The sequence below is a fragment of the Cervus canadensis genome, chromosome 14 (assembly GCF_019320065.1).
Source record: "Cervus canadensis isolate Bull #8, Minnesota chromosome 14, ASM1932006v1, whole genome shotgun sequence".
Taxonomy (NCBI): Eukaryota; Metazoa; Chordata; class Mammalia; order Artiodactyla; family Cervidae; genus Cervus; species Cervus canadensis.
Window position 1 is genome coordinate 33,326,524 of NC_057399.1, and position 22,584 is coordinate 33,349,107.

Here is a 22,584-nt window from a genome sequence, read left to right on the forward strand (position 1 = left end):
CTTTGGTAGATCTGGATTAATTTTCCTTTAATATATAGTGTATCACTTTTACCTTCATATCTATAGAGTATAATAAGATGGTAGGGAAGTTTTATTAGTGTTTAATCTTCTCTATTGTTTGGATAATATTCTTCCCTAGTTCACAAAAGGTATTAAACTATTCCAGCTTTAAATTTTGGGGGCTTTCCAAAGATTTTGATTTCTTCTGTAATATAAATAAACAGAATGATGTGAAGTTCATTTTTTGGTCTCAAGCACCTCATGGATTTAAATTCAATTTGTCAGAACTCTTGTCAGTGAAAGGCAGTAGAGTTAAATAGAAATAGATAAATTAAATAGAAAATAATAAAAATTTACTTGGGGCTTTGAAAAATATTTGGCATTTAAACTTACTTATATTTGAGTAAGTGTGTATGATATGTAATTCAAAACAGTTTAAGGCAAATTATAAAAGCTGCAATATGAAGCTCTAACTATAGAAGGATCTGTCACCTAGTTCAATTCTTCCTTGAAGTTCACTCCATGCTGAGAACATGCAGTATTAATTCTCTGGCTGATGTAAAAAATATAAAACACTTTACCTTTTTAATTGGAACTTTCATTGGGAGAAAACAGGTTCAAATATTACTTTTAAGAAAGCTTCCCTGATGGGATACAGACTACACCAAATTCCAGTAAGTGGAAACAGTAAGCACTATTAATAGGAGTTAATATCCAGTTCTCAGTTGAGCAGAGTAGTTATTAAATGTCAAAAAAAAAAAAAAAAAAAAGGCCCCAAAATGAGACCTACCAGAGATAAATGAAGATAATGCATTCTCAGATGATTTGGTGACTACAGTCAATTGAAGCTTTGTCTTACTAGCCAGTTATTGTTCTGGTTCATGTTTCCCATCATCTAGTTCTCTTTCCTTACTACTATTTTGAGTATGTCAGTTAATATCTGATTCTTCATAAAGTCCATATGTTACCTACCCTTCTACCCTTACTCCCAAATAATACATAAACATGTCATTAAATGAGTGAAGCAAGTGTCTAGAAGTAGTGACTCCTGAATTTAAAAATGGCTTGAAAATCAAAGATCAAGTCTTTTATAAAAAGAACAGGAGTCAACCCAACCAATCCTGATTAAAGATTTATCCTCAGGATTGGGGAGAAAAAGCTTAAGCTCTAAAGTGAATTCCTTGAGGATAAAGACTTCCAGTCTCTGAGTGTCTACCAAGTTCCTTGGTGTTATGTACAGTACAAGACCACAATGAGGAAGTATGTGCCTAATGAATAAGACTAGAATATGACAGGTAAAGGAACTTATTTATTATACAGGATTTCTAAAAGGTTATTTTAATTTTTTGAAAGCTTTAAATATAACTATTTAACAGCAAAGCATCTTTCCCCCTACACCTGAGAGTTTTTTTCAGTTCTGTTAACCTTTATCAAAAGATCTAGAATAAGAAAATAAGATACATAATGATGTAATCATAAAAAACTTATTTAAGGATAATTTAGATGTTGCTGCAATCTCTGCGTGACACTTGAGGCCAGATAATTCTTTGTTGTGGGGGGCTATCATGTGCATTGTAAGATTATACAATGTAGAATATTTTTAGTAGCACTACTGGCCTCTATCCATTAAGTGCCAGTACCACCTCTTCAACTATGTCAATCAAATATATCTTCAGACATTGCCAAAGTCTCATAGCTGGGGTGCAAAATCATTCCTCATTGATAACCATTGGCTTGTACAAAACTCTGACAAAAACTAGGGTGTAATCATCTTTGATCTAAGCTTCTGATTTCTCTAATGTTTGATCTATTAATGCATAGCCTTGGGTTAAGAGAAGTCCTATTATTATGAATTTAAATTATTTCAAGGACATAGTAAAGATTAATTTTATTCATGACTTGTAATTTCTTTCTAATTCTCTTAAAACATGTCTTACAAAAAAAACTATGCCTTTTGACATGCTGTAATTGTTGCATGTGTATTTTTGGATGTTTTTGAAAGTTAACAATGTCACAAATACTTCCATATAGTAACAATGATCTACAAATATTTTATCAGCCTTATGACATATCACTGTTAACATTATTGCTCTCTCTACTATGAGAGAGACATTGAACATAATATTGTGTAAGTTACTTTTGGGGGGATAGGGGAGTAGTGTGCAAAATGGGGAGGATAAAAGTTAAATACTAACTAGGACTACAGGACCAAAGAGAACAGTTTTACAGCTTTTATTACATACTGAATGTGAAATCTGGAAATATCTGAAGTCTTAAAACCTGCTCGGTGCTGAGGTGCTTAACTGCTAAAAGGTATATTAGAAAGATATGGTATTATATTTTAAATTTTAGTTTATCTATATTGATGACTATCATTTATCATGTTGTAGTCCAGACAAGGTTTCTTTTCTTACATCTTTTTGTTTTCTGCCAAATGTTCACTTTTCCATATACCCCATCTCTACACTGACTTTTCATTATCAAAAAGACTGAAAACTCTTTTAAGATCTAAGCAATAATATAAAACATAAGGAAATTATGCAAATATGAGAGAAAAGGGTCACATGAAAAATTAAGAAACAGAATAATCATTTCTGTATTAGTCTTACAAAAATCTATCAAGTTTGATTATTTATACAGCAAAAATGTTTAATAAATTTCAAATATAATAGGATCAGGAAAATTTATCAATATCTTAGGTGTAAAACTATCTTTCTGGAAAACAAATACATTTCCAAAGTACAACTTTTATCTCGTGATTAAACTCACGAAGATAAAAACAATAAAATATCATGATGTCTTCTTTAGAGCACTAAAAAAACCCCCTATAATCTAAATAATGATGAGACAGACAAAAATTAAAAGGATTTTGTCAAACTATATAATTCTATTTATCTCTGTCAGATGTCTCACTTTAAACAAAACTCAGGTGGGTAATTGGTATGGCACTGGAAGATGTAAAGGACATTGATTCCTCTTTGAATAAACCTTTAAATGAAGTAATGGGATCAAGTGAACTAAAGTAAACTCAAGAAAATTAAATCATTTATTTCTCTCTTCACACTATAAATCGTAAGTAGAATTAACTGTCCTGCAGTAATGAGTAAACAATCCAGATTTTAAAAGACTAACTCTTCCAGTACAATGGGCAGTTCAGGCAAAACCTCCAAGAGATTAAGAAAGCTTTTTTGATGGAACGCTGACCTGGATGAGGAAATGGGGTAATTCTTCCTTGTTGCTTTGGTAAGAAAAACATTTTGAAATGCCCTGTAGAGAAGCTTCCCAAAACAACCAGGTGTTTAAATGAATCCATGTTAAAAACCCTCTATCACATAAGTAATTTCTATCTTTAGTAATGACATTTATGACAACCAAAAGTTTATAGGGAATATACATCTTCTTTGTTATTGAAGCCATTATTATGGATATGAAAGTTGATGATGAACAGAGCTATTTTGACATTATTTTTCACAGTGATATCCTCTTAAGAAGAACAATATTAATAACTTCATTTGTCTGGCAATGGTGAAGGAAGCTCACTATGCAAGGAATAAACAAAATGGTTATCACTATCACCAAGTTCATACATTTCATTATTAATAAAATCTCTCAGGTCCTTACCATGAGCCCAATTTTGACAATATGGCTACTTGCTTTGCAACCGACAGTGTATGAGGTAGGGCAAGTAAATGGACACACAGAAGAAATGACAGACTGACAATGAAGAGACAGAACAAAAGCAAGCAAAGAAACAAAAACCTTCAAAATATATAACCTAAAGGCCTATCTGTGAATGTTTAATAAGACTTACTGACATCAGTAGAGTTTTAGGGTATGAGTACAATTATGGATATCCATAATGATCCCTGAGTTATCAAGAAAGGGTTCAATTATGTTCAGTATAGTACCAGGAGGCAGGGAAATCTTTTTCATTAAATGATTAAAGTAAGGATTTTAGTACTAAATGTCTAGGTTTTTTAGAAAATTCAGTCAAGTGGAACCTCTACTCCCAATGATGACAAACTAGTATTCAATACCAACATAAAAGTTCAATAAAGTTTACCACACTCAGTATCAGCTTTTGTAAAAAATAAGGAATGACACTGAGATGCAAACTTTTACTATTCCTTTATTCCTGGCCATTTCATTGATTAAGGTAAGTTATTCATGAAAACAATTTTTTAGTCAGTTTATTTTAGGGCAAGTAGCCTGTATACTGGTAATCTCAATTATTCCCAATAAGTAAAGTTCAAAGAATTTCTATTTCTTGAGGAGCAGAAAACATATTTTAAAACTAATATGCAAATACTAAGGGTTAGGACAAGTCAAAAATTTAGAGACACAAAATCTAAACAATTAAAACCCATACATAACCTAAAATTTTCTGATAAACATACCCCCAAGTACTATAGAGTCAAATATTTGTAATTTATATTTTCTTTTACTCTTATAATTACTTCTGTGAAGGAAGGCAATATGCTAATCCCTTATACTACCAATGGAAATGAGGTGGATGGCTTACAGAAAAACTCTAGGATGCTTGGAAAAGTCTTTTTGTCTGACACTACATACCATAAGTAAGCACATAAGCCTATTATGCTTTGAACTATTAATTAAAAACAAAATCCTAATTTATAATATGAGAACAAATTAAGATGAATGTTATTGTTTAACTGCAGTTAATAAAAAACAAATAACAAATTTACCTAACAGAATTCTGTTTAGAGTCATGAAGTATGGACAAGTCACTAAAAATAAATGGCTTCTGCAAAAAAACTAAATATCCTGATTAAAAGATTTTTTTTCCTATTAAATAATAGAATCAATCCTTTAAAAACATACACATAAAATACATTAAAAAAACACTGGTTGAGGAAAAAATATTTTAATATAGTTTGAGAAATATATCACAGAGGTTGTTTTAAAACAACACGTAGGGTTCATTCCACACCAAGAGATTGCTGACATATTCAAAACAAAACAAAGCAAAACAAAACAGATAACCTCTCACAGTCTTATAATGATCTAAACCATTTTTAATGGAAATAATTCTAAAAGTTTTCTGCATTCTCAGATTATATATTTTACACAAAGTGTACTGAACATGATGCTTTCTTAATGCATTTGATGGCTATCCTTATATTATCTCATCTCTTAGATTATAGCCAATAGTCTCAGGGGTATCATGTGAGAGACTTCTGAAATGCTTAAGGCTGTTTTACCTCTGTATTAAATGATCTCAGAGTACTTTAATTTCCTTCCTTCAGAGTGCTACCAATATGTCCTTTCTGAACAACATATAAAATGAGTATTACAAATCTGCTGATATGAATGAAGCTTGCTGTACCTCTAACCTTATTATCATACACAATTCTAGATTAACAGGTTCTGAACAAATTCCTAAATGTGGTTTCATGACATTCCTGAGGCATAAAATAAAGGGATTTTTAAAAATAGTGACTGATTTTTTTTTCAATGCTTAAAGCCTTCTCCATTTATTTATTGGTGTTTATGTTTCAAATCTATGATATAATAGAACTATAAGTGTCAGTTAAATGGGTACTACTGATTTAATATATAACATAACTGAGTATTTTACCAAGTGCTGGGTGAATAAAAATAAAGCCCTTTATACTGTATTCTCTGAAGAATAGTTAAAAGCGAAGGTAAAGATTAATTGTGAATTTAGTATAGTGAAAGTTAAAAGAAGACCTTTAGATGCTAAAGGTTCTTAAGATATACTGTTAAGCATGTATCAAAAACATCTGGGGCAAGATTAAATAATTTACATGTTATTTATGTCAGAGCTAATCCATTAAAAGCATATAATTATTAATTAAGAATATCTGTAAGGTAAACACTACCCCAAAACTACCAGTCAGAATAACAACCAACCAGTATATTGGGAAATACATAAAACTAAACCTGATAGAAACCAGGCAAACAAAATTAATTTACTTGCCCCAGCACCATGTTTGTCTATTAAAAGTGAAAACTAGACCACATAGGAAAAATAAAATAAACATCTTTCTATTTTTCAAGCAAATTTATATGTAATTCAGGACAACAAGATTTAAAAAGGCTTTAGAAAAAGCAGGAATAAATTTTAATGCTGACAATAATAGATAGAACTTTTGGATCAACACCTACCGATTTTTTTCTATTGTTTTCCAGATCTTTGAGTTCATTCTCGATTTTTGTGATTAATTCCCTGAGTTCATCAAGATTAGTGCAAATAAGCTAAAATAAAACACAAAAACACAGCTTGATAACACATAATATAAAACACCCAAAATGTGGTAACAGAAGTTGTTTTAACACACATTGAATTCACAATTATTTGTCTTTGTAACAGTAAAATGCAAAGAAAGCTCCACAGTTTGATATTTTAAAAGATATTTACTTGTTATGATGTATGAACTTCAGGCTTAGTATAAAATTAGCTGAAATTTCAACATTGGTGGTTTCATCCCACGTCCCCATCTTTCACTTTGCTTTATAATCCAGGTTTTGTTTTTTTTTTTAAACATTCTTAACTTTCAGCCCAGAATGACAAAGATCTGGAAACTCACCCTAGATTTCACAAGTTACTGGATCACCTTTATGAAATGTTTCATCAAGCAGTCTCCGAGCAGGTGAATAAATGCACCCCTGGAGAACTATTGTTTTACTTCTGCTTTGGTTGTTAACTATATAACTTAACAAATTGTATCATTGCTGTTGGGACTGCTAATAAAGAGGGGCTCCAACTATATGAATATATTGAAAGAAGTTAATGAAATTAAGTGTACATTCTTTATATGATCTTAGTAGTCTTTAATAAAACCAGATCCAAAGATAGCATCTATTGCCTTTCATAAGTGTGTGGTTCACTTTATTTCACTTTGGTAATATTGGCAAATGGTCAAAACAATTGGTCTTTAATTATTAATTAATAATCAAACAAGTTTGGCTTAACTGCTAAATATTTAAACAGTGAAGCATCAGCAACATAACAAAAATATTAGCAACTACATTTTAGTTCTTGTAAAATTATACTGAATGTTTCAATCAGTTTGATAATATTCAACTTTTTTCCTAAAATAATTTAAGCTTATATTTTTAAAAATCTGTTGTGAAAAAGAAATAGAAGATTTCTAAAACAGAACTGCAATCACACACAGGGGAAAAGTTTTAGATTTAATGAGAGTCTTATAATGTATATACTGTATAAATGAAAAATACTATACTTATAAAGCTATTAATTCATTAATTTTTTATTAGTTTCATGTTTTTTAAATTCATTAATTTCTGGTAAGGGCACTGTTTTCCTAAAAGGCATATTTTCTTTTAAAAGAAAATGAACAAAAACAACAAAGCAAAAGAGGATTACAACAAGATCATTCCTAGTGACTACTATGTGACAAAACGGGGAGACTAGGAGCCTCCACACTTTAAATTGAACCATATGAAATGTTGATATGCCTTTGATCTACAAAAAAGACAATATGGTTCAACCTAAAAGACTAAGAAAGAATTATCACAGATAATATAAATTATACTTAGTATTAACAATGATTAGAAACATCTACATAATTTCAAACTCACAGAACTGACACAGCAAGGAAAACGTGTATTTAAGTAACCCAAATTAACAATTTCAGAGTAGAAAACATCAGTATAACAACTAAATAGTAGGATATTACTGCTGACACATTATACACATTTCCATTTGCCAAATCTAGAATTATGGAAGAAATGCTGATGGTTAAGTAGTGAAGTGGCTAATTATGTAAGTGACTTTAGAACTAGATAATGTCTTCAACTTCTATCAGAACCATGTTGGCCATACACCAGGTTTCTAGTAAGTACTCAATGGGAACTAAACTTGTATAATCTGCTATTATGACTACCATATCAAATTTGCCATGGAGCTTGCAAATGGTTACATCCCTTTCACTGAACTTGGTGTACTAGTTAATGACATGGCATGGATTTCTCATTTGTACATATGGCAAAGCTCAGAGCAATTTTCACTTGCATTTTCACTTAGCTGTCTCATTATACATGGAGTAAGGGTACATTTTGTTTGTACTTTGTAGAAACTTACAGTAACAATGAAAATATATACCCCAATACCTGAACACATCCTAAAAAATTTAAGATCTTTTAACTAGCAATTAGTCATGAGATCAGAAAATATTTATATTTCATTTAAGGAAATAGATAACATAGTTTTGAAGTCAAACTAGGAATGATTTCTCTACCTTAAGAGCTATATATTTAAAAAATACTTTCCTAGTTAGTAAGCTGTATTAAATCAGTGCTTCTCAAATGTCAATGAGCAGTAGTCACTTGGGAATCTTGTTAAAATGAGGTTTTTGATTTAGTAGGTCTGAGGTGGGACCTAGGATTCTACATTTGTAACAAGTTCCCAGGTATGGGCTGCAAATCTCACATTTTTGGGCAATTATGTACTAAATGATTATGAATTACAAATCTGCATGGTCACAGAAACATTTGGTAGCATGGAGCTAAACGAGTACAAAATTTTAGAAGATTTATCTTTAAATAGGGGATGGAATACTGAATTAAAAGCACCAATGTTCAATGTTAATACACAAACGTTCCTTAAATGCCATGATTCAAACATAAATTTTATTGAATTGAGGGTTAAAATATTTTTAGCAATATTTACTTTGAACTTATCTTAAAGTGACTTAATACCTACCTAACAATTTATACTCTTTAAGTACTAATATATACCTCCCTCTACATAAATATGTAATATATATACTCCAAATATAGAGTCAAGGTATTAGAAAATTCTTGTATGGGAACATTATTCTAAATTTGTTACTTATCATTTTGAGGTTATATTTTGAGGGAAAAATAATTATGTCATAATTATCATTTTGAGGTTATATTTTAAGGGAAAAATAATTATGTCAATTCTGTCATTTATACACTCTTCTCTTTACAAAGTAAGGTGTATGTGTGTGTGGCTTTTTTTTGTGTGTGCAGGCTTTAAATTCAACTTAATTTCAAATGATGCTTTTAAAAACAAAATCAATCCAATAAAAGAAGTTCACTTTAACAAGGAGAACATGAATTTTTTTGAACAAAGCAAAAGCACGTTATTAAGACCTCCTTCTCATTACCTTAAATTTGGGGGAAAGAAAATCTAGGGCTAAGTGCCTCCAAGGGTGAAAGAAAGCTCCACAGCAGCAGGACACACTGCCAACACTCAAAGAGGTTTTCAGTCATATTGCAGAGGTTAACAAGAAGAGTTTTATCTCCCAGGAAGAACCTCTTCAAGGCTGTTAAACTCTCCCTCAAATTAATCTTTCGCTTGGTGCAATTCGTGACAGAGTCACAAAATCATAAATCTTAGAGCTGAAAGGGACCAAAAGGAAAAAAAAAAGTAATATGGTCCAAACCTTGGCCAAGGCTAAAGAGGGGTACCTCCAATTCACAAGCTAGTTTAACAGAGATGCAGTGACCAAAGATGACACACTCATAGAGGGATACCATGGAACCTAGGACTCCTCTTCCTCTTACATCATTTTCTTTAAGGGTTCTAAGCAAAATAAAACAAATTAAAAAAAAAACTAACAATAATTTGAACGTGTATTATAGTTATGAGCGTCACAGGTGGCGCAAGTAGTAAAGAATTCGCCTGCCAGTGCAGGAGCCATAAGAGATGCAGGTACTATTCCTGGGTGGGGAAGATCCCCTGGAGAAGAGAATGGCAACCCACTTCAGCACTGTCTGTAAAATCCCATGGACAGAGGAGCCTGGTGGGCTACAGTCCATGGGGTCGCAAAGAGTCGGACAGGACTGAATGACTGAGCACCACATTATAGTTTTAGGAATTAATTTATATCTAAGCTTTTATATCTATTAAATGTAAATATTAAAAGGCCCTCTCTCCAACTCAAGAAGCAGAAAATGTGTGTATGTAGTCTATAGAAATAAGTGTATATGGTGGAGAAGGGGAGGTCCTGTGGAGATCAAAAGAACTCCATAATCACATCTCAGAAAAATTACAAAGTAAATCACTATTTTAAGCTATATATTATGTCCTTCGGGTATAAATTTAATAGGTTTGAGAGATATTTACTTTATTTGTTCCAAAAAGAACATAAGTAAGATAACATACAAAAGTAAAATATGGTAAATTACATTAAAAAGCAAAGGGAAATGCAGAAGTCAAAATGAATATGTCCAAATAAAATGGATCATGTTCACTACCATTCTAATAAAACATTCCAATAATTTATTATAAAATTATAAGCAAAACAATAAATGCATGGTGTAAATTCAAAATCTATATTATATTTAAACTAAGATTATATTGACATCTGTTCAAACTATTAGGACAGGAACATTCCTTCTCACTTCTTATGATCATCATATCAGCAATAATGACTACTTCAAAACCTGCAAATAAAGGTATCATGTGCAACATGACAAGTCTGATTAATAAATCAAAACATTTTTATACCACTATATGAGTAAAAACTGGTGTTTCTTTCAAGGCACAATATATAAAAATGGAAAAAAATTTCAGGGGGAAGTAAAATTACATGATGTTAAAAGTGAAACAAAAAGCTGAAGCTGAAAATGCTCATCATGAGAGGCAGCAATTCAAAATAACAATATAATCAAAAGGTCCTTAACTCTGTGAGGCAGAAAATTCTAATTTTAATTTTGATCCCAAATTGTCACATTGAGGATAGTATTTTATCTCATACCCCTTAGTTTCTCCATTGGTTAAATGGAGCAACAGAGTTTTTTTCAGAGGTATGTTAAGGATCAGTGAGTTTATGCTTATGCTAAAAAACAATACTTCTATATAAATCTTAGTCAACACCTGGATTCTGGATTTCCTCTGCAAAGAAGCCTTTAGACTAAATCACACACATGGATAGGAGCAAGCACACATGACATGGAAGATTTCCGTTACCAATAAAAAGCAGAGTCATGGTAACTAAGGCTCTTAAATTATTTTAAAACTGTATCTCATTGAGACTTGACAAACTACATTTTAGGAATATTTTCTATGACTCTGTTATAACTGTGCACAGAAAGAAAATTCACATAATATTAGACTTCTCTTTCAAATATTAAACATATTAATATTCTTGGTAAAAGCTAATTTTATTAAGAAAATCAATATTTACTTTTCAATCTAACAGTCTTCCTTGTACTAAAAAAACTACAGTTTTCTGTACTGATACAGAAAAACAAAAAAATAATCTAGTGAATTTAACAAAGTAATCAGTAAAATTGTTAAATCTGACACAAAAGCTTAAATCACCCACATGCTGAAGACTAAAAATATTTTCTGACTTTTTGCAACTATTGCTAAGCAAAAACATGGCAACTTCCCCTATATGCCAAATGTATAACTCTCGATAGCACTATAGTAAGAAGGGCTAAGCACAGGTTTTTCCCCCTAATATAATGATGCAAATAATACTAATTGGTTTTTCACTTTTCAAATACTTGCAGGCTTAATGATGAAATCTGACCAAATCTGAGACTTATTCCAAGATCTTAAGTTGCTGGGGAAAGTGGTAAAGGTCAGTAATAGATGCCTTTAAACCAATAATTAATTTTCCTACTCATAAGTACAGTACTGTCTGAAGCATCTGACATGCTTGTTTGAAAAATAAGATAATAAAACATTAAGTCCTATCACTTAATCCTAACAACAACCTTATGAGGTGGGAACTATTATTATTACTCCACTGTACACATGAGAAATTCGAAGCTTTGAGCAGTTAAGTTACAGAATTAATGCTAAGGTGGCGTTCTAACCCAAGTAGCCTGGTTCCAGAATCCACATGCTTAAGCACTACCCAGATTAGTAATATTTATCTAGACCCTCTGAATCAAGGATGGACGATTAGAGGATGAAACCCAGGATTTTTCATTTTTAATAAAAGTATAAGTTTCTTTTTATGCCACTGAACATTTGAGAACCACTGATATAACTCCTAGGAAAAACTGGTACAGATATGGTCAGTCTCATTATAATATACACACAAATATAAATACAACAAGCCTTTGACTGCTTACAGTGTATACTTTAAATAGGGGTGGGATGATTATTGCCTTGTCCTGAAGTATAGGTATCACTTGTTTATATGAATAAACATGGATTCTTCCTGAAGCAAACAGGCTTACACATTTCATCTAGCTAAAAAAAAATCAACAACTATCAAATTAAAAAGTATTTGAAGTCAAAGACAGGGTTTACTTTTTCAATTCACCAGAACCTTAAAAAAAACAAAACAAAACAAAACAAAACAAAACAACTTCATGCAATTTAATCCCTGGATATGTTTCTGAAGTGCTAGATGTCATATTGTTAAAGCTTTTTGAGAATGAAATAAATTCACTTCTTTGTTTTATAATAACCAGTCTTCTTACATGTGGGAGACTTTCAAATAATTGAAGAAACTATCACAGAATTATTTTGAGAGGCAAAACTGTAAGTTCTGCATGTAACAAAAAACTTTACTAGTGACTAATATTATCTCCTATTCTTTGCTTATTTGAAGCAAATGACCTATATCTTGGGAGACGGCTGTCAATTTTCTTTCTCAATACTACCATGGTATTTAAATTATAAATTAGGCATAAGAACCCCTGTTCTCATAAGTCTATTCCCCATCCCTAGCCCCTCCCCCTGCCAACACACAGCCCTGCCCTCTTTCCAGAACACCTTAAGAACCAGGAAGAGGACGTTGTTTATTTTAAACAGTTCAATTCAGCAAAACATGTACTTTTGACCTTCAGTTTCTGAATGGTAAGCAAATTGTCAGTAACTAACTAAAAGCATCACTTAAGACAATGTTTTTCATACTTTTTTGCCCAGAACTCATGGTCAAAAATACATTTTACACTGGATGTCAGTAAACACACACAATGCAAACCAAAGTTTTATGAAATAACATTACCTTTACTATATTTGACACACTCTTAAAATTTCTATTTTAACTGTGTTACCTTAAAAAAGAAATGCTGGCCATGTAATATCCTAAATTAATTTTCATGCCTCATTAATGAGTACCACCTTCAATTAAAGAAAAACAATACTTTATGCAGTGTTACTACATATAAAAATCATTCATTTAATATAGTCATGAAGGCAAATATCAACAATGGACCAGATTTGTCTTGAGATTCATATTCCCAGGATGAATACTTCGGGGTATTAAGGAAAAAAAAATAAGTGGGAGAAGCACAAAATCAGCAGAAGAATGAATAACGATATACTATTGTAGCATTAAATAAGGCACACAAGCAATGGTAGAAAGGTCTCTAAATAAACAGTAAATACTTTTTTTTTCTTTTTACTGAATATGCTGGAACCAGGGTTACTTTATATAAAAGGATTCTGTAGAAATTATTCATCCTAAGGATGTCATTAAAAATATTCTAAAATACTAAGAGAAAAACGTGTCTATTTTCTTTATTGTTCATTTAAAAGTATTAAATTTGACCAATTAGTAACTTCCATTAAAAAAAAACACTTCCAAAATAGAAATTTTACTTAAAAAAAAGGATGTGTCTACATTTTTGGATATATGTAATTGCTAAACTCATATTACATATTACCAATATTTTCAGTTATTGCTCCTTTATTTTCTTCTTTGTTATACTCACAGAAATTCATTTTAACATCACTTATATTTTTTGGAACTGTTAGTTTTATAACCTAAACCAGAAATAGATAGGACACACTACTACAAGAAAATTTTTAGAGAGTCATTTGTTGTAGAAAACTCATCTTTTATATAAAGTAGAAAATAAAAGTATTATTTAATTAAGGTAAACTTCTCTGCTTATTCCAGTATCAGCTTCAAACAGAAAACTCTTCACATAATCACCCAGCAGAACATAAAAGTACTTTTTTCTTTTTGCAGAAATGTTTAAAAACCATTCAGTTAATATTCTCTCTGAAGGTCATATATAACTGTTAAGGAAAAAAACCTGTTTTTTAAGTTAATAAATCTATCATTTCTACAGTGCCCAAAGAAATTAAAATAGATTACCTAGGCAATATTAGCATGTACAAACTAGAGTTTGTTCTTGGAAGACTTTCATTCACACATTTATATATATGTGTGTGTATATATATGTGTGTATATATATACACACATACACTACATGCTATACTGTAGTTAACAGTTTAACATATTTCTCTTAAACCCCTTCCATAAGATAGCATAGCATAAAAAAAACACAGATTTTTTTAATATCAAGAGACAAAAAGAGAGGTAAAAATTTCTGAAATACTAGCAGATTAAATCATGGCTATGTCTGCACTTGCAGGGAAGAAGCCATAGTAGGAAATATTTCATTGAAGTATCGTGTCTTACGGCAGAACTTGGCCAGTCTCTTGAGGAACAATGTAAATACCAATACAAAAAATTAAACTAAAAAACTTTGAGACAAAATTGAAACATTTACCTGAAATTCTGGTACAGTAGGTGACTTTGTGACAGTTTTCCTCTTCTTTGTGATTGCTTTTTTAGATATGGATTTTTTTCCTTTCAAGATTAAAAGAGAAAAGCTTCATAATGCTGTTTATAGCATTTCATTAACAAAAAGCAAATTACATAGAACCTTGAAAGTTAAATTATAACTAACAGATGGCTTCTAGTGAGTCAAATAAAAATGATGAATCAAAACAAGCCCCAGCAAAAGCAAACATCAAACTATAACTACCCATAACAGACATATTAACAAATGGTGTTTTCTTTATATAAAAGCCAAACTATTATATAATCTCTAATGTGTTGCACGGTACCAGAATTTATTACAATAAGGTTTGGAAAATAAAAAGTCATATTACTACTGCTTAGTTAAAATATAACTCACAACTTAAAATGAGGTTACATAAGGGGGAAAAAACCTTACCTTTAACGACTTCTGTAGTCAGGAACTTGCACAGAACTATACTCTGAAGACTATGGTCTTTATTCAACCTAACGTGAAAATCCTCTCAGTAGCTTAGGAAACAAGATTTTCCTTCTATCTCTTTAGCTCTGCACTCACCTAATGGGCTGCTCTTCGCAGTATTCAATAACCAGTTTTAAAACAAGGTAAACATTTCCCTTTAAAGTGCACCTCATCATTTGTGCAATCAGAAACCACAGGGAAAAATAAATCCATAGTCTTAAAGAATTTCAGTTTATAGCATAAAGTATATATAATCTACAATATCTATTTAACCAGACTAAAGAAATACATGCATACATACAGCCTCTATCTTATTTTAGTAAGGAACATATTAAAATAAATGTTTTTCCCCCATTTATAATTGGAAAATCAATTAATAAATTATTTATTTAACAAACACGAGATACAGTACAATTTATGGGGACAACAAAGAATTATAAAATGGAAACCTTGCCCTCCAAAAGTTTACAATGTAAGGGGATAAAAAATTAAAGTTAATTTTAGCTCACAATCATTTGTATGCTAAAATCAGTTTAAAAACTACTATTTTTTCAAAAGAGAAAATTGCTATACTACATAATCCCTATCATTCTTTTCTAAATATTTTCTTAATAGATATGATGATTTTGCATGAAAACAATTTGATTGCAGCATTTTATTCAAGTCATAAGCACATTCTAGTTTACAATATAACTGTATTTTCTTTTGTATTTTTTAAATCAGATCACAGAACTGTAATTTGAATCATTTCTAACTTTGACTCAATAGAATCCAAGTATACCACACTTGAACTACTGCAAATTTTCAACTGCTGAGATTCACAAGGGTTTTAGTGTTACCTGCTACTGACTTTTGCCTTTAATTAAATTTAAGAACCTAACATATATTTTCTTTTCTCATTACTCTTATTTGCTTATGTGCTCACACAGTACAAATATTAGAACTAAATTTAGACAAAAATAGGTAAGTGGGTGGGCTGCTTCAGCAATATCCAAGAAGTGATTCCTAGGTGGTGCTACTGCTAAAGAATCCACCTGCCAATGCAGGAGATGCAAGGGACGTGGGTTCAATCCCTGGGTCTGGAAGATCCCCTGGAGTAGGAAGTGGTTACCCACTCCAGTCTTCTTGCCTTGAAAATCCCATAGACAGAGGAGCCTGGCAGGCTACAGTCCATGGGGACCACAAAGAGCTGGACATGACTGAGCACTATCATACTATATAAATAAACAGCTAATAACTGATTTCTAAACTGGGGGCAATAGGTAACTCTCAAGTGGACTGATGAATCTGAACACCAAAATGTCTCTCCTCTGAGACACGCTACCTTTACTATTATTGAAAGTTTATAGGAAAAGATTTAATTGCTTGCTGACTTAAGACAGTTTGAAGAAAATGAAATTCTTCCTCATTCCTATTCCCCACCCCTCAGAACTCCTCTAACTAGTTTTTTAAAAATAATTTGATTTTGTATTTACTTATTTGTAAGCACAAGAGGACATTTTTGATATTTCCAATCAATTTGATATTGTTGCCACAGAGACACTAAACGTAGGTAATAAATTCTCAATTAACTCTAACAACCACTCTATTTGAATAAATTAAGCAGCTGAGGTGGTTACTGGGTACCTCTTTTCATCATGTCATTTAGATAACTTAAATGTTATTAAGAAACTGGAAGTAGTATTGGGTAGTAGTTTTAAGAATTGAGTTTTGGAACTAAACTACCTGGATTGGAATTTCAGCTCTAACCACTTACAAGCTGCAAGACCTTGAGCAAATTATTTTATTTCCTTGTGCAGCTTCACTAAAACAGGGATAATAATATCACCAACTTTGTGAGTATTATACAAGTTAAAGCATGCTAAGAGTTTAGACTACTATTAGGCAGAGGGTAAATTATCAACACATGTTAGTGGCTTTCATCTGCCTTAGACACATTGTGATAAGAGTTTAAACAAAATGTTAATTATTTTTTAAACTTCTTCAATTTATTTTATTAACTTACTCCTTCATTTTAATTCTTCTTGCTCTGATGTTCTCTATGTTACCACTCAACTTTGTACATATATCAATTAATGTAACACCTACTATACAGTGTTACAATTATCTGTTTACATGTTTCTCTTCCTTACTAGATTAGGAATTACTGATAACAAAAATCCCATTATTCATTTTGTATACAAGTTAAGATCCTTAAATATAAGAATCCTACTCTTCATCAGAAACATTCAGGCTGGGGGTAGGAAAAGGGAGGCAGGTAACTGTTTACAATTCTGAGTCCACTTTATAATGAGGAAAACACTGACAAAGAATTTAAATAATTTACACAATTTAACAAAGAGTTTCACAACATGACCTAGGAATGGTAGTAACGAAACTAACATTTATTGAGCACTTACTATGTGTCAGACACTTAGTAAGGTGATAAATAAATTATCTCAGTTAGTTCTGAAAACAACCTTCCAAGGTAAGCAAACCTCAATTTTAAAGTGGGATAAATGAAGATCAAAACGTTACTTAACTTACTTAAGTGTTACACTATAATAAGTAATCCCCACAGCCAGGGACTCTTAACTCCAAAGTTCATGCTCTTTCCATTATATAATTCTAACCTCTTAAAAATCATAGTTACCTATTGATTCCTACCATGTGCCAGGCACCATGCAAGGTATCATGCATTTGCTATTCCATTAATTTTTGTGAAACTACAGCAAGATAAGTATTAGTTCATTTTTCACAGAGAAATAAACAGGCTATAAGCAGATAAATCAATTAACAGAGAACTTATAACTAATATGCACTGAAGCACCTATATGTACTACATATGTCTCACTTCAAAGCTGTGTTCTTTTTATGGTATAATACTGCATTTCTTCAGACTTTCTGCAGGGATGTAATTTGTATTTGACTGGTTTCAGAACATTCCTTTAATTAGGGTTATAAGATTTGCATATTCACTATTACTTAACATCTTTGTCCTCAATGGAACAATATGAATACAAAGTTTCCTGTATTCATCAATAAAAACTAACTGCTACTGTTCATTAACTATTGCTTTTAAAATGGAGAATGGAATACTATAAAACCACATAGCCTTTATTTGGTAATCTGTTTTTGCTCCAGGGCAACCCACTCCAGTATTCTTACCTGGGAAACCAATGGACAGAGAAGCCTTGCAGGCTACACAGTCCATAGTGTCACAGAGCTGGAAATGACTAAAAAACAACAAGCTAAATAGAGGGCAAACTTGATCATACCAGAGTTTTATACACCCACTGCCCTAAGTCACCTGGTCTCATAAAATATAACTGTCAGAAATCAATTTAAAACATATAAAAAATTTCAACACAATTCCTGAGCCTAAAACATAGACATGGCAAAAAGTATTAACATGCACCTCAAAATGGAAAAGGAAACCTAAATATGGCCTCCTAAATAATGATATAAGCACAACCTAATGAAGATTTTAAAAATTATGCTTAGATCAGCTCTAGAAGGAAGCCTAACTTAGCAGGGAAAGACAGAATTAAAAATATAGATTTATACTATAACATAGTCATAGAATTGTAGTTGTCGAGAATAAGGAGATACACTTCATCAGAAAAATTAAGGTGACTATCATTCCCAATCCAACTCTTTCCTCAGTCTCTTATTCTTCATTTTTACCTTCACCTGGTATCGCTGCCTGTTATTCACTCCTTGGCTCCTTGAACTACTCAGATTTCCACTTCAATGCTCCTAGATTCAGCATTCTCATATTTAAAAACTATTCAACACATATACTTCTGTCTCAGTACTTTTATTTTAGGGATCCTGATGTGAATGAATACTAAGACATTGATTACTATACTAAGACACTGATCACTGTTAAAAATAGAAACCCAATGGCATTTGTATTATCAGCAATTCTGGCAAGTGCCTGTTAGACTATAAAGTCACAGGAAGCCTAAATATGATTTTTACTTACTAAATGTCCGTATCTTGGCTAATATATTATTTTTTTAAGTTGGCATTTTACTTTTATTTATTTATTCTAAGACTTAGACGAGACTTAAAAGGCCTAGAATAGTGCCTGGTACACAGTAAGCGTTATAAGAGTACGGGCTTTTTGGGGGTGGGGGAAGTAGAAGGCATTAAAATAAAAGGCCATGGAATATAATCAATTCTTTCACTCCTGTATCTTATTATCTTGAGTTGGTTCTCTAAGAATTTTCTCCATAAAGACACATATCTATAGTAATATTAGCACAGAATTATACAGATGTTTCAAAAATACGGGCCTGGGCTTATTTGATTATACAATATAATCAAATATTGTAGATTACATTACTTTCTCAATCATTCCCTAAAAGCAGCTCATTACTTTTTGCACATTTGATTTATTTTATTTCAACCTCATTTCCCAGACTGTATTCCTGATTCAATTATCTAAAACAGCACCACAAACCCAGAAAGACATCACCCCCAATGGCATATTTTCCATCATTCAAACACCTTCTAAACCGTCAACTTTTTCCTTAAGTTTTTCTCTAATTACTCTACTTTTTCTCAGTGACACTTTGCTTATTTATACTCCAGGTTTTGCTCACTTATTAACTACTTTTCATCTACCCAATCCCCCTTATTCTTCAAAGTCCTTCATCCTCTATAAAATCATACTATAGAACACATTGATCTATCCTCTCTGACCTTTGATTGTATGGTCTTTACCATATACTTAACAATTATTAAATGAGGTTATTTACTAATTTTGAATCTTAATTTCTTCACCTATAAGAAAATAACAACACTTACCCTGTTTATTTTAATTGGTTTAGATGAACTACACAAAATGATCTGGTTGAAAATAATGACCACGTAAGTAGGGAAAAACCTTCCAAGCCAAACTGGTTGAAATAAATGACTTAAAAATACCACAAGCTTTTTCATAACAGTCAGTGTATTGTGAATCATTTCTGTTTAGTTTTTCAGGTTTTATAAAAAATCCTCTCATTTTAAAATTTATAACTCATTTCAGTCAACTCTATTTGCTCTATACAATCTACAATATTATGTTACTGAAAACAACCAAAATGTCCATTAAGGAGGCTAGTTAAATGAACTACACAATACACGTAACAGAATCCTAGGCACTCATTTAAAATGATGGTACAGAGATCTATTTATTGCACAAGATGTTCATGGTAAACTGTCATGTGGCGAAAAAAGCAGACAGCAAAATGGTATGTGTAGTATAATCCTATTCAAAAATAAAAGTGTTTTGAAAGAATATGAAAATACATGTTAAACAGTAAATCTTAGTTATTAATATATCTTGGAGAATCATATCATGTGTGTTCATTGATTCATTCAATAGATTCCTACACAATGTGTCAGTTACTGTGCTAAGTATTAGGGAGCAAAACCAAAAATAATCCTTCTACTCTCAAGGATGTTATAGAAATGAGGGGAGACAAGCATCAAAATAACCTAGAAATAAATGCAACTATTAAGAATAAATTTTATAAATAAGTATTATGAATGAGAAGTATCTGGTGCTGTAAGTATGCACAACTGGGAAAAATGACAATGTTTTTATTTCTATAATGTTTCTAAGAATAAGGAACAGGTTTAAATAATTGAAAATAAATTCAAAATTTACAAAGCAGAAGGAGGGCTCCCCTGATGGCTCAGTGGTAAACAATCCACCTGCCAGTGGAGGAGACACAGGTTCAATCCCTGATCTGGGAAGATGCCACATGCTGCGGAGCAACTAAGCCCGTGCACCACAACTACTGAGTCCATGTGCCCTAGAACCTGTGCTCTGTAACTAGAGAAGCCAGTGCAATGAGAAGTCGGTGCACTGCCACTAGAGAGCAGCCCCTGCTTGCTGCAACTAGGGAGAAGCCTGCACAACAATAAAGACCCAGAACAGCCATACATACACAAATTAAAAACAAAATTATATTTTAAAAAAGCAGAAAGAAAAGTCTAATTCTGAAAATAGACTAAAATGTTTACAGGTCACAAAACTGCCTCAGTGCACTAAAATTGGCAAATCATTTTCACCCAATTTGTCTTTGTGCCTTCTACTAAAAATCATCTGCCATTACAATAAGAAGGTTTTACTGAACTGAAGATTCCACCAAAATTTTAGGCATGTGTAATCAACAGAAAATGGACCAGGTTGACTACATAAATCCAGACCAACCACATTTAGTCCACCCTAAGTAGAGGTTCATAAATCAGCCATGGATGACACAGCTTATCCCAAAGCATATTCTACAGCAAGGGTCCCCAACCCCTGGGCTTCAGGTTGGAACTGGTGCAGGGACTGGTACTGGTTCTTGGCTTGGTAGGAACTGGGCTGTACAGCGAGTGGCAAGTGAGAAAAGCTTCATCCGCCACTCCCCACCCTTCCTTACCATGTGAACCATCACCCTCCCCAGCTACTCCCACCCCCAACCATGGAAAAAGTGTCTTCCCTGGTGCCAAAAAAGCTTGGGAACTGCTGTTCTACAGAATACTATTACATGAAAAAAAAGTTCTATATTCAAGTAAACTTGAAAAATACTAGGTTAAACAAAATTAAACAGTTTTCTTCAAGATTTTCTGGAGTCCTTAATACACCAGCTTAGAATCATATATGTGTATTTCTGAAGTCCAAGTTTCTGAAAACTAAAATTTTAAAAACAGTTTATATTATATCAAAACATGATAAAGTGTTATGAGGTTCTTTATAGTCTTCATCTCATTTAGACTAGCCATACATTTTCCTGTAGAAATTATACATTTGATTACAGAGGTTGCCCTAAGGTCCACTGGGGATGTTATTGAATAAACATTACATGCATTAGTATACCCTTCTAAAATCTGAAAATTTCTGAAATATCAGTACAAAGTTTTGTAACCTGCATTGTGGACCTGTATTAATGCAAAATGTGAATCTATAAGAGGAAGAGTTCCCAAACCTATGACCATGAGGCTCACTTTTAAAAAGAGTAAGAAAGAAAACACTGGATTAGGATATGCCCAAAACCAATTATAAAAGGCCCTGATGTCACATATCTAATACAAAAAAGCTCAGGGCAAAGTCTCAGGAAGACAAGTATACAGAATGATGTAAAACAAATATTTTGTTGTTGTATCATTTTACGTAATACTGTTATGACAGTAAGAAGTTTAGTGTCCAATGAAGAAAAATAATTGGTCTATGCTTACTCAGTATTAAATTAATAAGGGAGAGGAAAACTGTATTAGCCAGATCCTAGTATTTCTGTCATTGAAAACTGACTTTCTAAAATTTGCTCTGAAGAAAACAAGAGAAAGTGTATAGGCAAGTGCATTATTTTCTTCTACTTCATGCTCAAAGCCTTTTCTTCCCAACAACAGGCTCTGAGAGCATGCAAAAGTACTCACTGAATTTGCTTTTGAGTTTTTTTCATATACTTGTCTAGAACTGGACATGCAACTCCCACAAATTTTATATCTGACCTACACACACTCCGAACTTTCATTTAAAAAATGTAGCAACACTTTGTGTGTTTACATTACAAACTCCTTTTAATTCAATCCTCAGGACCTAATATTTTTCTTCTGCGATTGATAGTCTGTATAGGAGCTACATCAATATCTATTCTATAAACC

General features: G+C 32.0%; 1 protein-coding gene across 5 annotated transcripts in view; it reads right to left on the minus strand.

Moving 5' to 3' along the window:
- The window catches only part of KIAA2026 (KIAA2026 ortholog), a 104,951-nt gene that overhangs the window by 25,392 nt on the left and 56,975 nt on the right, over positions 1-22,584 (minus strand). For 4 of the 5 annotated variants that reach the window (XM_043486478.1, XM_043486476.1, XM_043486480.1 and 1 more), the window contains 2 exons: positions 14,467-14,546; positions 6,151-6,240 (listed from right to left, as the gene is read on the minus strand). In XM_043486478.1, coding sequence (XP_043342413.1) covers positions 6,151-6,240; positions 14,467-14,546 — 170 coding nt within the window. The remainder of the gene's footprint in view (positions 1-6,150; positions 6,241-14,466; positions 14,547-22,584) is intronic. The other variant, XM_043486477.1, reaches the window with a different exon arrangement.